At 35.8% G+C, this 21,197-nt stretch overlaps 1 protein-coding gene across 11 annotated transcripts in view; it reads left to right on the forward strand.

Moving 5' to 3' along the window:
- Positions 1–21,197, forward strand: part of KDM6A (lysine demethylase 6A) — a 209,309-nt gene that overhangs the window by 57,942 nt on the left and 130,170 nt on the right. For all 11 annotated transcript variants that reach the window (XM_033412200.2, XM_033412202.2, XM_004283395.4 and 8 more), the window contains exon 3: positions 14,447–14,555. In XM_033412200.2, the coding sequence (XP_033268091.1) occupies positions 14,447–14,555 (109 nt within the window). The remainder of the gene's footprint in view (positions 1–14,446; positions 14,556–21,197) is intronic.

Here is a 21,197-nt window from a genome sequence, read left to right on the forward strand (position 1 = left end):
TTGAGGTTCATCGATGCTATATCAATAGTTCATTCTTTTATATGGCTAAATATTGTGTAGATGTACCACAGTTTATCCATTTACCTGTTGAAGAATATTGTAATTGTTTCATTTTCATTGATAATGAATAAAGCCACTATAAACATTGTATACAGGTTTTGGTATGAACATAAGTTTTTACTTCTCTAGGGTAAACACCTAGGAGCGGGATCATTGGGTCCTGTGATAAATGTATGTTTAACTTCATACTTAATTGTCGAACTGTGTTCTAGAGTGACTGTACCATTTTACATTTTTACCAGTTGTTCTGCATCCTCATTAACACATGGTATTGTCACACTTTAAAATTTTCATGAACTTTAAATAAATAAGCTTCAAGGATACTTTGTACAACATAGGGAATTTAACCAATATTTTATGATAACTATAAATGGAGTATAACCTATAAAAGTTGTGAATCACTGTGCTGTACACCTGTAACATGTAATACTGTACAGCAACTTTATCTCAAAAAAAATTCATGAACTTTGAGGGCATTATGCTAAGTGAATAAAGTCAGGCAGAGAAGGACAAACACTGTATGATCTCACTATATGTGGAATCTAAAAAAGTCAAAATTCAGAAGCAGAGTGTAAATTGGTGTTTGCCGGGGGGGTTGTTGGTCAAAAGGTACAAACTTCCAGTTATAAGATGAGAACTAATGTGTAGCAGTACAGTTAATAATACTGTATTGTATACTTGAAAGTTGCTTGGAGAGTAGATCTTAAATATTACTACCAAAGGAAAAAAAAAAAGTGACTACGTGAGGTGATGGATATGCTACCTAATCTTATTGTGGTAATCATTTCACGGTGTATACCTATATCATGTTGTATACCTTAAACTCACACAATGTTGTATGTTAATTATATCTCAATAAAGTTGGGGGAAATAGCCATTTAAATAGGTATGTAGTGGTATGTTGTGGTGTTAATTGATTTCTGTAGCTTTATAGTAGCTCTTAAAATTGGGTCATGTGAGTGTTCCAACTTTGTTCTTTTCCAAAATTGTTTTGGTTATTCTAGTTTCTTTACTTTTATGTATGAATTTTATGATCAGCCCATCTGTATCTACAAAAAATACTGCTAGGATTTTAGTTCTCATCTTACTGAATCATCCAGTTCATGAACATGGTATCTCTCTGCGCTTATTTGGGCCTTATTTGAGTTTTTTTGGTCAGTATTTTGTAGTTTTCAGCATACAGATTCTGCTGCCCATACTTGTTAGAATTATACCTACATATTATCATGTTTCTGCTATTATAAATGGTATTTTAAATATTTTGTTTCCAATTATTCATTGTTAGTGTATAGAAATACAATTTATTTTCTGTATGTTGCTCTTGTGTCCCGTGACCTTGTTGAACTCACTTATCACTTCTAGGAGTGTTTTTTATCCCCCCAGTAGATTTTGGGGTCAGTTGTGTTTTAAGGAGACGTTTAAAAAAATAAGAAAAATGTCTTTTATAGTTACTTGTGCAGCTATCATTTCTGGTGGTCTTCATTCTGCATTCTGTGTAAAGGTTTATTTGTGGTATAATTTTACTTCCACCTGAGAATTAAAAGAAAACATTTCTTAGTCTATAGGTAGGTCTGCTGGTGTTAAATTCTTTCAGCTTTTGTATATCTGAAGAAGTGTACTTTCATCTTCTTTTTTTGAAAGATATTTATACTGAGTATAGAATTGTAGGTTGACACATTTATTTTCCTTTCAGTAACTATAAAGATGTTGTTCCACTTTATTCTAGCTTACATTGATTTGGGCAAGAAAATTTCCCATAGCTGTACTGCAGCCTGAAAAGCAGTACGCTTGGGATAATTATAGGGCTCACATCCTTTGTTTTCCCTTCTCAAGGATTATTGCCATGTGTTCTCTGATATTCAGTGTGTGAAAACCTTTGTTTCATACAGTTTCTGTTTTTTTTTTTTTTTTTTTGCGGTACGCGGGCCTCTCACTGTTGTGGCCTCTCCCGTTGCGGAGCACAGGCTCCGGACACGCAGGCTCAGCGACCATGGCTTACGGGCCCAGCCGCTCCGAGGCATGTGGGATCTTCCCAGACCGGGGCACGAACCCGTGTCCCCTGCATCGGCAGGCGGACTCTCAACCACTGCGCCACCAGGGAAGCCCCATCTCTGGTTTTTTAGTCATGTCATTCAGGAATAAATTTGGTCTGTTTCACTGCATCTTGGTGGGAAGCAGAAATTCAAAGACTTAAGAAATTAAATATCAAAATTCTGTATAGAATGGAAGATTGAGATGTCAAGAAGTGTGTCATTCCAGTAATTCAAGTGTGTGTCTTGTGTGGAGAAGCTAGATTTTAGGTTTCTCCCGAGATAAGTGGGATGGTATTTATTTCACTGATTTAAAATAGAAATTTGAATATGAGCTTATTAGAGACTTAAACTAAATTGAAATAGTATTTTGGACAGTTCATATTTTATATGAAAGTATTTTAAGTGAGTATTTAGTGTTAAGACAGCTTTCTTTTAAATTCAGATTTTTTGGTAAAATATTCTTTCAGGATTGGTTTTTCAGATGAACTTTTTAGTGGAGCAGATTGTTAAAAGAGCCACTAATTATGGAAAATACTTGAATTTGCTTAACCTTTTATTAGTTTTACTCTTTCAATTCCTGAGTCAAAAAGCCTTTCGAGTCATTGGAAAAATTTATACTTAGGATAGAGCAGGGTTATCTTCTAGTGGTTTAGTAGACATAAGCCCTTATGACTTACCTAAGGAGTGGGTAACGTACCTGTTTGCCCCTTGATCTTTATTAATCAGCAAATAATTTGGTTGTGGTTTTTATTTATTTATGGCTGTGTTGGGTCTTCGTTTCTGTGTGAGGGCTTTCTCCAGTTGTGGCAAGCGGAGGCCACTCTTCATCGCGGTGCGCGGGCCTCTCACTATCGCGGCCTCTCTTGTTGCGGAGCACGGGCTCCAGACGCGCAGGCTCAGTAGTTGTGGCTCCCGGGCCTAGTTGTTCCACGGCATGTGGGATCTTCCCAGACCAGGGCTCGAACCTGTGTCCCCTGCATTGGCAGGCAGATTCTCAACCACTGTGCCACCAGGGAAGCCCAGTTGTGTTTTGTTTTATTGCTCATTCTTTAATTTTGTGGATCATAGTGGCAGATCAAGTTTCCCCCAGTATTATTTTTAAATTGAGTGTTTTTTCTTACTGAGTCTTTGGAGTTTTGTGTATTCTAAATATGAACAGTTTGTTACTATTTGTGCTGAAGGTATATTTTCCCAGTTTGTGACTTGCCTTTATATTTGTCAGATTTGTTCTGTTTTGATAAACCTGAAGTCCCAAACATTGATGTAGTTGAATTAACCTTTTCCCCCCATGACTTGCATTTTTTTGGTCTATTTTTAAAGAATTCCTACCCTATCCTTTTGTCCAAAACATTTTGCTATGCTTTTCTTCTTAAATTTTGCCTTTTATTTAGGTCTTTAATCCATTTGAAATAGGTTTTTGTATGTGTAGATGTAGGAGTCTAGTGTTTGCTTTTTTTCCTTCTTTTTCCCGTTAGAAATAACATATTGGCTCGCCATCTTTATTTGGTTAGGTTATAGTTTGCCCATTTTTGTGCACGTTTCCATACATATGAAGGTGTGTTTCTGAGCTCCTTATTTGGTTACTAAATATTTGTATTAATGCACCAGTTCTCTTTATTTCTGAATCTTTATTGTAATTCATGGTAACTGGTACCGTGCCAACTTTCTTTTGGTTATACTTGTGTAGTATTTCTAAATCTTTTTTTATATTTTAGATGTATCTAGTAAATTGTATAAATCTGGGCTTAAAAATCTATTGATAGCCTTTTTTCTTAACTAGCATACTTATTCCATTTATATTTATTGTGATTAATTGCATTAAACAATATTCATTTTAACATATCTACATATTGATCATCTCCTTTGCTCGGCTTTTTTTCCCCCTCTATATGTAGTGACTTTCTGAATATGAAGAATTTATTTTCCTTGGAGCTGTAGAAATTCTTTTAGGCCACGAATGTGATAGTAGTATGCTTCAGTTTGGCCTTTACTTTGGATTGCTATTAGTTGAGGACTAATAATAAATTCTTGCCTGCAGTTTGTTTTACCCAGGTCAAGTGAATTCAGACTTTTGGTTACAAATACTCAGGAGATTTTCTTCTCCAATCATTGCCATTATGGGACAAGCGATTTTCCTTGTCCTTCAAGACCAGTTTTAAAATAAAATTAAAAAAATTGTTTTATTATCATATTTTTAGTTACATTGAGGTTGAAGGTCTAGCCCATTGATGTCTCAGTGTTATGCGGAGGGGTGTCTTATTTGACTGCTCTTCTTGGGTAACCCCTAGGCTTTGTGTTCTATCCCTAAATGAGACTTCTAAACCCATCACTCAGGTTTACACAGACTTTCAAAATGTCCTCAGTGCAACAGTTGCTTCACTACTCTCTCTGCCTCTTTTAAGTCTCCCCCTTCCTCAGCCCAGTCTTCCTAACTTTCTCATTTGGTCAAGTTCATAGTAAGAACCTTGTGTAAGTCCCACTACCACCATGTTGCCACCATGTTTTGTCTAACATTTTTAGTTTTCAGCAGAGTGGTTGTCCAGGTTGCCTGAAGAGGGAGTACTTCCTAATTCTTTTCATTTTATGGCACACATGGAAGGATGATAGTTTGTACTAATTACTGGGAGAAACTATTGAAGGCACTTAAGGTACAGTCAATTAACAGGTTGATAGTTCATGGAAGAAGTAGTAACTTTAGCCAATAAATATTTGGAAAAAAGTAATTAAAGAACTGAAAAAGATCACTGCTGGTGGAATATTATATTGGTTCATTTTTGCTAGTGGGACTGTCAAAAGCTTAAATTGTGCCTCCCATTCAACTGTGAGGAAGTTACCTTGAAGAAATATAAATTGGCCAAATTATGTTCATTGGGTAATAGTAATAGTAAAAACTTGGTTAACAACCAGATACTCTTCAGTAGAAACTAATTATGGTTTAACCATTATTAAAATGATTTGCAGATGTTATTTTGATGTAGATCTGTATACTTTGATACGGTAAGCAGTTAATGATATATAGAATGAAGGAAATAGTTTATAAACTGCATACAAAGATTTGTACTATTTGTTTATATAGTCGCCCCTCGATATCCAAGGGGGATTGGTTCCAGGACCCCTACGGATACCAAAATCCACAGATGCTCAATTCCTTTATATAAAATAGCATAGTACAGTTGGCCCTTATATCAGCAAGTTCTGTATCCATGGGTATGGAGGGCCGACTCTGCATAGAGAAAAGTCTGGAAGAGTATATTCAGATCGATTAAAACTTTTTTTTTTTTTTTAAAAGCACTACCTTTGGGGAGAGGCCTTTACTGTGTTGCAGTTTTCCTAGTTTTAGGATCATTCATTTATTTAATAAATAAATTCTAATTGCCTACTGTGCATTAGAAGTTGTAGAATTCAAAGTAGATTATTTTCATGGAGCTCATGGTCATAAATGTGATGTCCCGCTCCCCCCTCCCCCCACAGTGAAGTGCTTACTCCTTTTTTGTGCATTTATCATTTTAGAAATGTGTTTAAGGCAAATGAATGCATAATTTGCTGATAAAGATATTAAAGCAAGCATCCATGTTATAGCAGGCATAATAATATTTTACAAACTTGATCAAGATTTGGTCTACATAATCTTGTTGTATTGATAGATGGCTTTCTTTCTGTGTATTTTGGGAACTCTGAATTAAATGTGTACAGCTGAAGTGATGGGGAGAATGATTGCTTGTAAGATTGTCTACCTCTAGACAAATAAAAGACTGGAGTAGCAAGCAAATGAAGGAAAAAAGATGGGAAGTAAAGCCTACTGCTTTATATGGGAAATCACAGGATTATTCTGGGCTTTATTCACAGAGGTCATTCTGCTGAAATTTTATCTCATACTCTCCTTGCCTCCAAATTTGAAATGTACATTCTTTTAAAGGTTATCCAAGACTTAATTCACATGTTTATAAATAATGTACTTTAGTATAACTGCGCATTGTTACATTTAGCATGATACAGAAAAAAATATTTGGAAAATAACTTGGCTGTTTTGACACAACAGCTTTTTAAAAATTTCATGTTGGGGGAATTCCCTGGCGGTCCAGTGGTTAGGACTCTGAGCTTCCACTGCAGGGGGCATGGGCTCGATCCTTGGTTGGGGAACTAAGATATCCTGCAAGCCGCATGCCATGGCCAAAAATCAATCAATAAAATAAAAATTTCATGTTGGTCCTGGGCGTGTATACGTGCATGTGTAGATAGGATTCACTAGTTCATTTGGCTGCATGCATCAGCAATAAAGGTTTTAGAGTTAGTAGTAAACTAGCAACTTGCTGATGGTTGAGACAGTACAGCCTGGTTTGCTTTGTTGCAGCTGTATTTGGCATTCTGTGCCAGTTATACTAAAGAGAGAAAATAATAACACTAGGTGAACTAAGGAGATTCAGAAGATACAAAGAAATAGGGTGAAACCATTTAACATTTTCCAGATAATACACCACATTTTGTTTGAACTGGTATATTATCATTTATATATATGGGCGGTAGTGTTTTTCTGCCACAGGTGGCTTTTGAATATGGGAATTTGATTTTTTGTTTTTGTTTTGTTTTGCTGTTGATTTTTTTTTAATGTGTGTGTCTTTTTGGGGGGGGAGGGGATAATGATGATTGCTTTTTATATGATTTAAAATAAAACAAGATGAGAAAACATGGTAAAGAACTTAGGCTAAATCTTCCTTGTGGGATGGTGGGAACAGGAACTGGCGGCCTTATGTGTTGCTTTTGTGTTTGGTGTAGAGGTAGAGTTGTGGAAGGAGCTGTGTGTTGGAGCTTAAGAGGAAGAGCTGCTTATGGAGGTCTTCTTTCTTGCAAATGACTTTAAGTCCCTAGGCATGGCCTGAGTTGCACACCTTGCTGCTCAGAGGCTCTGCAGCCATACTGTTTGAAGCCACCCCTGCTAGTTAGTAGCTCTGTGACCTCGAACACAGGATTTACATGCCTCAGTTTTCTTATCTGTGAAGTAGGGTCTCCCTATCTCATAGAGTAATTGTGAGGATTAAATGAATAAGTATATGTGAAGTGCTTAGAATAGTGCCTGGTACGCATCAAGAGCTCAGATATTAGCTGTCAGCACTTGAATTACGAAATTATCTAGTTTGATTTCAGTAGTGTTGTTCTGTGAGAATGTTTTGCAATAGCAAAGCATTTCAATAGTTTATTTGCAAAGAATGGTACTTAAGGTGCTAATTTCTTGAATAATGCTGATTTACTCGTTAGCATCCAGCATATCCACTGAATGCAGAGTCCAGAGAGGCTGAGAAATCCAGGATCCATGCTGATATGCTTAAATTTTGTTAACTGACTTTGTTGTGATGCAAAAGATGTATATTAGTTGAAAAGTGGAGTGAGGGAGATAGGGTAGAGTAACAGATGTATAAGTTCTTGTATCTTCTCTAAAATGTTACGTATGGGTGACAGTTAATTAGATTTTTTTAAATTTCCCTTTATCCTGTTGGTATGTATTAATGATTATTTCATTAGGCTGCTTTTTTGTTTCTTTGTTTGACTTAAATGAGGAAAGAGGGCTGCATACTCATTTATTTCTTAATAAGAATTCTCAGAGGCAATCAGTTCTGGGCTGCTCTGGAACTCTACTGTTCCAGGAACTTGGGCTCTGTTTTCCTACTCTCCATCCCCAGCTTGTGACTTCTACCATCTGGCTGATTTTCAGCTAGGGGGAGGAGGGGTTGAAGCAGAGCATGTCCTTTCCTTATATCCCATTGGCCAGAACTTAATCACCAGGCCACACCCACAAGGATGGCTGGGGATCCCAGTATTCATTCTGTGTCAGCATATGTCTAATTAAATTTAGGGGTTCTATGAACAGAGAAGAAGGGGAGAAAGGATATCAGGGACTCCTATAATCTGAAGCAAGTTACAGAAAAGTGTTTATATAAATATGTAAATATTAGTACTAAGGTGGGAAAAATATATGTGCTTGAATCTGCACAAAATAATCTTGAATATAGTAAGAATTTTTTACTTTTGTTGCATCTGGGAAAGGGGACTGGGTGGCTGGGCTTAGGATTGGGAGAGAGACTTCACTACATACCCTTTAGAATTGGTGATGTGTAAAGTTTAACTTTTCAAAAATAGTAAATGAAATTAAAAAGAGAAGAACAGGAAGTCTGATATATAAGTTCAGGAATGGATGTCATTAAGAATCAATAATTATCATTTTAAGTGTGTAACCCTTCATTAAAAAAATGGCGTGTTGAAATTTCAAAAAATGGTTTAGACTCAGGTACTTTCAACCCTTTCAGATTCCTAAGGTATTTTAAAAACAGGCAAAGGCATTGCGAGTGCCTGGAAAGGGGAAGAATTCTGATTTAGGCATATTTCTGGGAAGGATATCAGCTTTAATGATGCAGACATTTTTATGGTTTTGAGGGAGGAGGTCAAGATAGTATGTTTATTTAGAAATTCTGGAAATTCAAAGTGAATAAAATGGAATCAAGTCAGGAGATATGCATTCACATATACACGTGTGTTTGTGTGTGGTTATGTATTATATATAATATTACACATTGTGTGCTTATATCCGAGAAGCTCAAGGAATCTTTAAAAAATGCAGCTCAGAATTGTATCCAAAGTAAGAACTCTCCTTTTTACCCCCCACTAAGATACCTTAGTAGTTTATGCTTTAATTCTTTGATATGAGCCAAAGAAAGATGGCCCATTTAATTTTTGGCATATTTAAGTTTTTCTCCTTTCTGATTGCACTGAATTAAACCGGTTTGTAAATTATACCCATTCATTGGTCTGATGTCTGGAACTACCCAAAGTGCAATTAATCTCTCCTAAGTGACAGCTTCTTAACTATTTGAGTAAAGCTAAAGCATCCCTGATGATTCTCCTCAACTAAACCCAGTTAAAATCATTTTCACATTATAGTTTTTCCATCTTTCACCAAACTTGTAACCTTTTTTATGTTACCACCTGTTAAAATGTGGCACTCAGAACTAAAGATAATTTTGGAGATCTGGTCAGAGCAGACCTTGGTGAGCTGATTATTGGTGTTGATTTGTGTAATATGCTTCATTAATTTGGACCGTGAATACATTTTTAGTAGCCCTATTTCATGGATGACATGTTGACCTGTAGTCTGCTTCAATCCCTAATCTTTTGTAAGTAGTCAGCTGCTAAACCATCTTTTATGTCTGTGGCTGTTTTTAGGAATTATGGGCAGGACTGCATGCTTGCTTTGATTATATTCAACCTAAAAGTTTGGTTCATTTAAAATACCAGTGATTTATATCTTAATGGAAATGAGTTTAAGTAACGAATAAGATTAATCCTTAGCATCCTGACTTGCAGCTCCTAAGAAGTGGAAGTTTAGGACAAAGAAGAGAGGGTTATTCGAGAACCTAAAATAATAACATGACATTGCTTCATTAATTCAAGAAATGTATATTGAGCCCCTATCGTGTGATCATGGGTTGGGATATAGCCCTTCCCCTGACGGAGCTTACAGGTGAGGGAGGCAGTAAGCATCGGGAACCTGATAGACGAGGAAGGGCTTCAGAATGGGAGCCACCAAACTAGGACTGTGTTGAGATTCTGGCTTTGGGCATTCATGGCAGGCATTACAAAGAAAGAGAAAAAAAGGAAACCATTTGGGGTATTTAAATCTACATTAGTTTTCTCTACCATTTGTATGTCACCCAACTACTTCAGCTAATCTTTCAAATTGGAAAAAAACCCACATTTGTTTAGATGTTGCCTATACTTAGCAATTCTAAAATAGTAACAACTCATATTTTAGCTAGGGATTGACCAAGTTTATCATAAAAGACTTTAATGCTTAACATAAAAAAACCAAATTATTTACATATCTGTGTTTATGAGCGGTAATCTGTCAAGGTTTAGAAATAGCGGGTAATGATATTACTATTCTGAGATAACTGTTTTTTCAAATAATAAAAACAAAGCAGCTACTGAGCACAAATTATATTGAACATTGTGGAAAATGGCACTGTAATGGGAGGAAGACATCCAGTCTCTCTATGTAGCTGGGAGAACCTTTACTCTCCTTTGATTCTAGTATTTAATGATTAACTGTTTATTTCCCGTCTCAATGTTTTTTTTTTGGAAGTAGGTGGTAATGATTATAGATGTGTAAGCCACTAACTATAAACAACTATAGGATTTTAAAGTGATGTTTGTGGAAGGTGTTGCTCATCCCCAGTGCAAGATATACCATTATTTTTATAGGTTTTTCATTTATAAAAATAAGAAATTTTGCTTTCTTAATATTTAGCATATGGGTTGAATATTCATTGTTTTTAAGCTTTAAAAATTACCTAGTCTACACTGTTCATTTGCCATATGTCTATATAAATTTAAACACAAATTTAATGAAACAATTTAAAAATTCAGTTGTCTTGCACTAGCTATGTTTCAAGTGCTCAATAGCCACATATGTCTAGTATATTGGGCAGCACAGATTACAGAACATTTTTGTCATTGCAGAACGTGCTCTGTTGAATGATGATGATCTAGTACAAATGATTTTCATTCACATTTCTGACTATCCTTACACTAAAGGTAGTATGAATCCTGGAGGAAAGCATAATAATTTTTAAGTTTAATTATGAAAAACTGTAAAATGAACAAAATAAAAAGTTTCCGTATGGCTGGACTATAGACTTTCTATTTTTATCATTTGTTTTATATTCTAGTTGTTTTTCTCTGCATATGTGTACAAAACCATACTTATCCTATATGGGGATGATTTTATTTGTGCACATTTAAAATGAAAAAAAAAGCAAGAATATAAAAGTAACCCTTTTAGAATGTTAAATTGATACAGCCACTATGGAGAACAGTATGGAGGTTCCTTAAAAAACTAAAAATGGAACTGCCATATGACCTAGCAATTCCCACTATGGGGCATATACCCTGAGAAAACCATAATTCAAAAAGAGTCATGTAGGACTTCCCTGGTGGCGCAGTGGATAAGAATCTGCCTGCCAATGCAGGGGACACTGGTTCGATCCCTGGTCCCGGAAGATCCCACATGCCACGGAGCAGCTAAGCCCATGCGCCACAACTACAACTACTGAAGCCCGTGCGCCTAGAGCCCGTGATCCACAACAAGAGAAGCCGCCGCAATGAGAAGCCTGCGCACCGCGTCGAAGAGTAGCCCCTGCTTGCCGCAACTAGAGAAAGCCTGTGTGCAGCAACGAAGACCCAACACAGCCAAAAATAAATTAAAAAATTAAAAAAAAAAGTCATGTACCACAATGTTTATTGCAGCTCTATTTACAATAGCCAGAACATGGAAGCAACCTAAGTGTCCATCAACAGATGAATGGATAAAGAAGATGTGGCACATATATACAATGGAATATTACTCAGCCATAAAAAGAAAGGAAATTGAGTTATTTGGAGTGAGGTGGATGGACCTAGAGACGGTCATACAGAGTGAAGTAAGTCAGAAAGAGAAAAACAAATACCGTATGCTAACACATATATATGGAATCTTAAAAAAAAAAAAGAAGGTTCTGAAGAACCTATGGGCAGGACAGGAATAAAGATGCAGACCTAGAGAATGGACTTCAGGACGTGGGGAAGGGGAAGGGGGTAAGCTGGGATGAAGTGAGAGAGTGGCATGGACACATATACACTTCCAAATGTAAAATAGATAGCTAGTAGGAAGCAGCCACATGGCACAGGTAGATCAGCTCGGTGCTTTGTGTCCACCCAGAGGAGTGGGATAGAGAGGGTGGGAGGGAGACGCAAGAGGGAGGAGGTAAAGGGATATATGTTTATGTATAGCTGATTCACTTTGTTATACAGCAGAAACTAACACCATGTAAAGCAATTATACTCCAATAAAGATGTTAAAAAAAAAAGTAATCCTTTTAACAAGAAATAGTTTTGCTTTATAGAAGTTTGCCTGAACTTTGTTCTAAATCTAAACTAACTACATATCGTCTATGTTTAAAACTAGCCTTTTAATGAAACTCATTACTATAAAAACACTGTTTCATTCTAGCTTATTTTATGAGTTAGTAGTATTGGAAAATTGCCCCATTTATTTATTTTCCTTTAAATGCTTTTAAAAAATTGTTAGTATTTGCCTGTATCTAATATCAGTGCTTACCTCAAACACTTCAAATAAATTCATGAAGTTTCACCATGAAATGGTGACTCAAGGTGCTTGGAACGTTTATTCTGCCTTTTTGCTCATCTTCATTTTGTTTGGTATTTGGCTCTGTCAGCGTCATTTTTGACCACTAACATAGTTGGTAGGTTTAGGTACGTGCTGGCTTTGTTGGAAATTACTATGAATCTGTTGATTGAGTCTGAGTGTCCATTCTGATTTTTGCCTGGTGTTGTGTTTCGTGGTGATCAGAGTTGTGTATAGTACTCACTTTAGATGTGTTCCTTTTTTTAATGGAATATGGAAGATAGGTAATAGATGATCATGGTGGTGGCATCAATGTTTGGTGATAAGAGGAAGTATAGGATGTTGCCATCTTTTTACTTAGATTATTAAAGAAAATTTATTCGTGTTTGTATCTTGAAATCTTTTTCACCATGAAACTATATTTGCTTGTAAATTTAGTGCTAATCAGCCATGAGAAATTATCAGAGAGGAGTAGCAAAAGTTTCTAAATATCTAACTTAAGAGTTTAAAAAACTAAGACAATAACTAGCTTCATTTACAATGCCATTATTAGCTTTAAAAAGTCATTTTATTTAGTGTAAAAATTAATAATTGTCATACTGTAGCCCAATAATTTTATGAATTTCACTGATATTAAAAAGCACTGAAATAAATTATATTTTTGTACTCTAACCATCTGCCAGATAGGATTATGTATGACTTAAATAAAGAAGATCTTGAAATTTCCAAATTATAGTAATTTCTGAGATGTCAGTGTAGCATTCAGGCTCTTTTAATTATAAGGAAGCAGAATGATAAGTTTTCAGTGATTGTGATTTGGTATATATGTACATTTAGATAGCTAAGAGTGGAATAAGAACTGAAGACAGTCCCTTTTAATAAATGTTAGACTTTAAGGATGGTAAAATCATCCCAAAATTCGCCTTGTTTAGGATGGCTTCTCCAAACTTGATAAGTATTTATGTATGTACTTTGGATAGGTAAATTTAAAATTTTGAAACTCTTCATCAAAGGCTTTATATTTTACAGGAGAGGAAAAATCAAGGCATTTTAAGTGGGTACCATGCTCCACATCACACTTTCTTATCCCATCAAAAGCTCTTGAAGCGGTGGTGAAAGGATTTTTTGATAATGGAAACTTTTTTTGTGGACACCAAACCTGAGAGTGTACTCAGACATTTGAGAAATCATACACATTTTTTTCTTCAGTGACTCCAGCACACAATAACACATAACAACATTGTAGTGTAGATTGTTAGGGAAATTTTGACAAAATTATTGGGGTGCTTGAAACAATCCTGGAAGAGTTGGAGCTTTTTATCTTAACCTAAGTAGAAGGTAGAGAAACAATTATTAAGTACTTATGGAGTGCTAAGCACTGTGATAAACCCTTAGAGAAGTTTTCTAGTTTTAATCCTTTAATCAGCCCTTTGAGTGTTATTAAAATTGAGAATCAGAGACGATAAGTTCCCCAGGATCTCCTGTAGCTAATGATGACTGGAATTTGTCAGACTCCAGAATCCTGTTCTTTCCATCATTCATTTTTTTCCCTCTGCACTCTTCTGGATTACAAAAAAAGAATGATATCCTTAAAATACTGTTATTTTTTTTCTTCAGGGAACAAACAGAGTGAGTGCATATGCATGTATTGGAATGGGGGTAAAATTAGTAATAGAGTTAGAGTTGGTGGGTATGACGTGTATCATAAGAAGATAATTGAAAGACAGTTTATGGTAGTTTAAGTGGGTGGAGGTGATGGTAAAAAGTAGCTCTTCAGTATAAATGGTAGTTATCATTACTCTGGAGATTCTGTGAATTCTCATGTGATTCAATAAAGTTCTTACCATTTGTGGAAAAGATTAATATATTTGTTTATGTCAACATGGACCACAGTAAAAATTTAGATTTACAGCTAATGAATAAAGTTATCAGAGTGTTCCTACATTATCTTACTTGGCAAGTATTTCCATTTTATAAGTAGGAAAAGCACTTATGCCATAATTAGTGGTTCTTTTAATAAATAGGTATTTTAGAAGAATACTGCATTGACTATATCTGAGGTAGAAGTAAAATATATTGATTTCTTGGGTGATTGAATGGAGGATTATATGCATTATCTCAGGAAGGAAATGTATTTTAGGGTTTTGTCTTTTTTTAAAATGTTTGTATTTTTTATTTCTAGGCTGTTCGCTGCTACGAATCTCTAATCTTAAAAGCTGAAGGAAAAGTGGAGTCTGATTTCTTTTGTCAATTAGGTCACTTCAACCTCTTATTGGAAGATTATCCAAAAGGTAATTTTTTTCCCCTTGTTAATTACTGTTTGATTTATATATGTATTCAAAATAACTGTAATTGTACTCTATCGGAAGTATTACCATTTTTACTTCTAAGAAATTATAAGCTTATGAACATCCTAAAAACAATGAGAAAAGTGGAGTAGATGGAAATGGGAAAAGTTCACGTGACTCCATGTAAATCAGCAGTAAGTTGACCATTCTGCTAAACTGATAACCACCTACATGTGTACTACCGTTTTGTTCTGCCTTGTGAAAAATTCCTGCTTTTTAAAGGCTCAACTATAGTAGAAAGTGAGCCATTGATGGACACTTTGGAAAAGTAACACAAACTCAGCATTTCTCTTCTTTATCCTTTAACTTCGATTTTAGCTAGAAAATATTTGAATGAAAACCTGATCTGTAGCCATGTTATTGTAAAGGTAAGTAACATAGAGAGATGATCACACATGAGCTTGAGCGTTGGATAAAGCATTTTTTTTATTCATTTGAAAAGCTTTTCCTATCGGAAATAAGTGAGTTAAATTATTGAAGGTAGCCCCCCAAGATGTGTCCTTTTTATGGTACCAAGCGGCTGACCCAGGCCATTACTCACTTAGGAAGTTAAAAGCACCCCCCAAACACCACACCCCTCAATACCAAAGGCAAAGAAAAACTATATTCTTATAATCAATAACATTTTAACCTTTTGATGTTAGTAAACATTTTAATGTGGAGTGGATGGACTTATGCTTGTTTTCCACAAATGTATTTAGGTGGGCTGAACAACTGAAAGGTTGTTCAGGGCTAGAGCGAAGGATTGTTCGTGTTTAATTATGTTAGGTCAAGTGAATACTTTCCTAATGAAAGTACAATTTTACTTTGAGACAGGTATGCTGTGGGGTTTGAAATTAGGCTTATTCCCCAGCTCATCTCTGTGGTTCAGCTGCATTACTTTTTAACAGATTATAAACATCCCTGAGCTTCTATCTGTAATCTGTAAAACGAGGGGAGGATGTGGTAGCTGCTCAGGGGTTTTGGGATTCCTGTGTGAAACTGGTTAATACTTAGCAAAGTGACTTCAGGGTAATAGGTATTGATAATTATTTAACAATCTATTAGATATTTTAATTAAAACAGTAACTTATTTAAAGGAAAGCATTATACAAAAGAAATAATACAGAGTTCTGCGCAATCTGATTTTTCATTGCTGCACCTTTTATTTGGAGAGCGCACTAGTTTTAGAGCATATAAACAGAGACCCAGACTTGAAAATTAGGTTTGCATATGTGGCTGTATGTCCTTATTGCTTAGTGGTCATTTAAAATAAATAAATAAATAAACAAACAAATAAATAAAAAAAAGCTTTTAAAACTTTATTAGTCTATGAATTTAGCTACATTTTCCATTTATAAAATGTTTGGCTGTGAAGGTAATGAAGAATCCAGGGATATTTGTTTTGGAGGTGTTTTCTTTTTTGGAAGGTGTGGTGGGGGCATGTGGCAACTAGACAGTGCTGGCAAACTAGCTTGTAGGAGTAATCTAGAAAGATGGGAGAAGAGAAGGGTAACCCAAGGATTTAAGTCCTTGAAAAGGTGTGCTCTGCGACCTGTTTGCTGATGTGTAGATGAACTGGCCATTGATAATTTGTAATAGGAAGAAGAGGAAGGAGAGAATGAATGCAGAGGTATACATTTGTATTTCAGTATATTTTAGTATTTCAAGCTGATGGCTTCTTATTTCCTAGACGAGAGTTGTTTGAATTCATCCTTGAGGCTTTATTGACCACATTCCCACTTAAAAAAAATCCTTTAAAAATACTAATTATTGAAATCTTTCTATCCATTCTCTTCACTGTCTTCCCAGAAGTCCCAGACTAGAGCCAGTCTCTAGTAGCCCCTTCCACACATCATCACCATCATCACCAATTTATGGAGACATTTGTTACCTCAGGCTACTTTCTCCTTTTTTCTTTGGAACCAGTACAAGATGAGAACCTCTAGCCCCAAACAAATAGATGTTTATTTTTAGAGAACAGATTACAAACCATAACTTACTGGGAAATAAACATAAACTATTCAGTGAACATGTGAGTAGACTGCTCAGATGTATGTATGTGGGGGATTTACTGGCCCTGTTTATTCTGAGGACAGTTCTTTAAATACTGTCCTGAGTCCTCTTGTGCGTGAAATTTTCAGAGTTTGGGGTTCCTTATGAAAAACTGCTTCTACTTTTGGAGTAGAAAATGCTAGAAAATATTTTGTGTACATTTTGGACTGTGGTTTTTCTGCCCTTATTTCTTATTCTGATCTCATCTACTTCCTGTCTTATATGAATTTCTAAAAATTTCTGATCTACAGATAGTATGCTTTTGTTGTCTTTACTGTTATGGATTTATTAATTAAAAACTACCTTTTCATTTCAGAGGAATTTGAAGAAGAAGATAAAAAGACCTTATAAAACATTTTTTAGTCTTTCTGGTTGGTAATATGTATGAAGAATTTAAAAAATTTTCCATCACTTGATTTGGTTATTAGGCTTCTAGGAATTTGTCCTGAAAAAGTAATGGGTTAGAGGATTGCGGGAAAATGGAGGCTGGAGGCTTATTGCACTTAGCCTGTTGTTGGTTGGATTCCTCTGCAGTGAGTTTAGCATACAAGATGTTTAGTAAGGAGTACCTTTAGGATCAGCACTGTGGAAGGTGGGAAATGGAACCAGGATTGGACAGAGGGAGAAGTTAAGCTGTGACAGCCTTGGCCAACTCCATGGGGAGCCCCGGAGCTAGAATGGCTATCACTGGTTGGGCCAAGATGACCAGGCCTTTATACTCCATTCATTCCATACTGGACATGGGAAGGAGTGTGACCTCAGGCAAGGTTGCTCTCCTCAGCTTAAGACAACTCACTGCTAGAGGCTCTCTTGTACGCAAGACTGCCAACAGTCCTTCCTTGAAGTGGGATTTGAGTGGTTCCTTATAGTGTCTATACCTCCTTTCCACTCCTACCCCCACGGCTAACCTGTCAACCTCAGCTGAACCAAACAGCTGATGGGGCTGTCAGACAGACTGCCTTAAGCCATGGAGATGGTACTGTGATTTCTCTTCTTTGAGTTGAAGAACAACCTGAGAGACAGAGAACCCCGGGCTGAAGGACAAGTGTATATTCTTGTGAATATATGTGATGGGTCTCAGGAGCAGTTTAATTAATAGAAATTATGTGTAAATATCTGTGAATATGTATGGCAGATTATAGGAGAGAATCGTCATTAAGTTAAGTTGATTGCTTAGAAAATCCGGTAGTAAAATACCTCAGTACACAGCAAAATTATAAAAAGATAGAAACTCTGAGGTAAGAGACTTGGGGTGCAGATAGTAAAAATTCCAGAAGTAAAAAAATTAGTTGAAGGAGATACAATAATTAATCATTCCTGATATTAGTATGAAAACCTTGACACTTTTACAGATAGTTTCTTCATGGTTTGTGGTGAGCTGGAAGTTTTCCCTGAAATTCCACCTGATGATAGATCTTTCTCCCTTTCCTCCTTCCTTCAAGTAATTGGTCATTTGTTGCATTGTCTATCACTTTTGGGCAAAGTAGGTTTTGGTTGTTTTAGTTCCTCAGTAATTATAAATGGCTAGGGCAAGTTACATGCTAAGAGTTGCTTATGTGGAGAAGTCTTAAGTCAGAGTTGGTGAGCTCTTTTTGTCTTTCTCTCTTTCTATGTTTCTTGGGTGGAATGACAACACTCCATCCTAGGATATATATAGTATAAGGACATAAAGTGCATGTTTTCCAATAATAGATCTTGAGTTTGGCTTCTCCAAAAATTGCCTTTTTTTGGATCCTTGCATGGTTCATCTCTTTATTGTCATGGTTGTTGGAACTAAAGGTTGTGATTCTTGTAAGAATCTGCTCTTTGTTTAAAAGTTCTTTCAGATAGTCATTGGGGTAGTTTGCATAGTATATATGATACAAATTTACTTTGTGTTGAAATAGTAAAATGAAATGAAAATCCAGAATACTGACATAAACTGGCATGTAATATGCATAGAATGAATATGATGTATCTTTCTGAAAGCTGATACAGTTAAGGTGATCATTCATGTGTTTTCATTGCATTTGTAGTCATTGTACCCTCTTTCTCTATATAACTTTATTTAAACGTATTTACTGATATAAACAAATCACTGTGCCTCCACTCCCTCTCATCACAATTTGGGCATAATTGATTTTGTTCAATCTACTTGTGGCCTAGAATTAGAAAATGCAATTGAGAAAAATAACCCAAGGGAAAAAAATAGTGACCATAACCCAGGTTGTCAGTTCATATCCAGGCAACGAGCAAAAGTTGTAGCTTCAAGAACTAGAGAGCTGGTGGTAGAACACATTGAAGGAATACAAATAAGACAGCTACTTGATGGTTCTTGTAGTAAACCAAATGTGCGATATTAAAAACCTCAAGGAGGGACTTCCCTGGTGGTCCAGTGCTTGAGACTCTGCCCTTCCACTGCAGGGGGCACAGGTTCGATCCCTAGTTGGGGAACTAAGATCTCGCATGCTGCGTGGCCAAAAAAATAAAAAAATAAAAATAAAGACCTTGAAGAGTATATTATTTTAATGACGACAAAGAAGTAGTAAATCTGAGATCTCAGTAGATGTGTTAATTTGACTTGAAAACCTCAGTGAAGATGCTGATAGAGGAGTAAAAGGATTCCAAGATTTGTTTCTTTGCTTTTCCAACTTCCTGTCTGCTTGTCTCTGTAATCTTAGGAACAAAGGTCTGTCATGTTGGATACTATCCAGAGGGTTTTTCAAATGTTAATGTGTATTAATACTACATACAAGAGAAGATGTGTTTTAGGCAGTCATAGATTTGAGAAGGCAGAAAGGTGCTAGGGAGTTAGGTACATCAGTCATTTATATACAGTGAAACAGTTAGTATAAGCTCTCTGAGATCTCATTTATCCCAGGGTATAAATACAACTTTTTAGTTCAGCCTCAGATAAAAATAATCAAAGATCTTTTGACCTAATAATAATCTTAGGCAGTCACAACTTGTTCTGGCCTAAAGATGACAGCCAGTGCAATTGACAGATTTACTTGTACTTCTTTCCTTTCCTTCCCTTCCATACCCATAGACTCACCCGTGAGCAGCTAACCTGCTGCCTATAGTGTTATACACTGGGCTAGAGATGAAAAGAGAAATGCTGAGTTCTGCCTGCAGTTAGTGCATAGTCTAATGTGAGTGTAGATTGAATTTTAAATCTGTTTCTTCCTTGCATTTCTGTTGCATCTTACTCTGAAGGAGACTCCCTTTTTCTGGCAGAAAGTTAAATTTAACTTCCTTCTTATTTGCATTTGTATTTTTGCTTGTTTTCTTTTGCATTTAATTTTTTTAGACCTGGTTACTTTGTTAGTACTCTGCCAGTTTTCTATAATCCTTTAAATTCATTATATTTTTCTCTTTTTTTAAGTCTACACAGACTAAATGGGCTTATTTAAAAACAAAATAAAACTCAGAATTATGAAAAAAGTCTGTCCATAAATAAAGTTGATTGCAACGATTAAAAATATCTGACCTTTGGAAATTGGTTGATAGAGAGTTGAAATTAATATGTTTGAGCACACCATTCTTGGTTAAGTGGCAAAAGAAAAGGACAGTTTTGCCTGAAGTACTGTTAAAAAGATTTCCTAGTGGGATGAACAAGGACTTCTTGAGCCAGTAAATAACTGAGGGATCTCCAAGTGAAGATTAGGTGATTTAGGGAAGGAAAAGCCCATTAGACAGATGGTACAATCCTGAAACTGGTTTTAAGCATTATAAGTATGTCCAAATAAATGATTTCCCTCATTCTCTATTAAGGACTTAAGGAAAATCTAGTTACAGTGGAGTAGGAATTTATTTTCACAATAGGTAACTGACTTAAAGATTGGAAATAAGGACTGTGCTTTGGTTAAAAGGATTTCATTAGAGAGACTCTGGTGGTGGGTACTTGTAGAGTTTTAATGATTTATTTGGATTAGGAAAAATGTTAAATATGTTAAGGTCTTTCTTAAAATATAGGATCCTAGGCCTAATGGAGTAAAGTATAATTGTTGAGAAATGTGTAAATGAATGGAAAGATAACAAATGCTCATTGAAGTGTCTCATTTACAAATCTGTGCTTGAAATTTGGAGCATTTACTTTTGTGACTTTGAATTTGAGGGCTTGTATTTATTTCTCAATTCATCATATTGTAGTATGGATGCCATGTTTCTCCCAATTGATAATCACATAGGCTTCTTCAGTTCACGTAGGTACCTCGGTTTCAGTTACATCATACTGTCTCTTTAAGGGCTCTTCAAATTCTAAAATGGGAATTTTGTGAAGTCATGTAATATATATTGTTATTCATGTTATTGGAAACATACCCTTCAAGTTTGTTGAAATTCCCGTTAAAAGGGCAGTCCAGGCTTGATATGGTGATTGCACAAAATTGTCAGGGACCCTGGCTTCTCTTGGTTAGGAGGCACAAATATCAAAGACTTGATTCTAGCTTAAACAATAAGGAGATTTATTCCCTCATATAATTGAAGGTTCATAGGTGAGTTGTGCACTAGATATAGTTCGAAATCTAGAAGTATCCAGTACTTTCCATCTGTTTCTGCTGCTATCTTCTG

This window comes from Orcinus orca, chromosome X (assembly GCF_937001465.1).
Source record: "Orcinus orca chromosome X, mOrcOrc1.1, whole genome shotgun sequence".
In the NCBI taxonomy this organism is placed as follows: Eukaryota; Metazoa; Chordata; class Mammalia; order Artiodactyla; family Delphinidae; genus Orcinus; species Orcinus orca.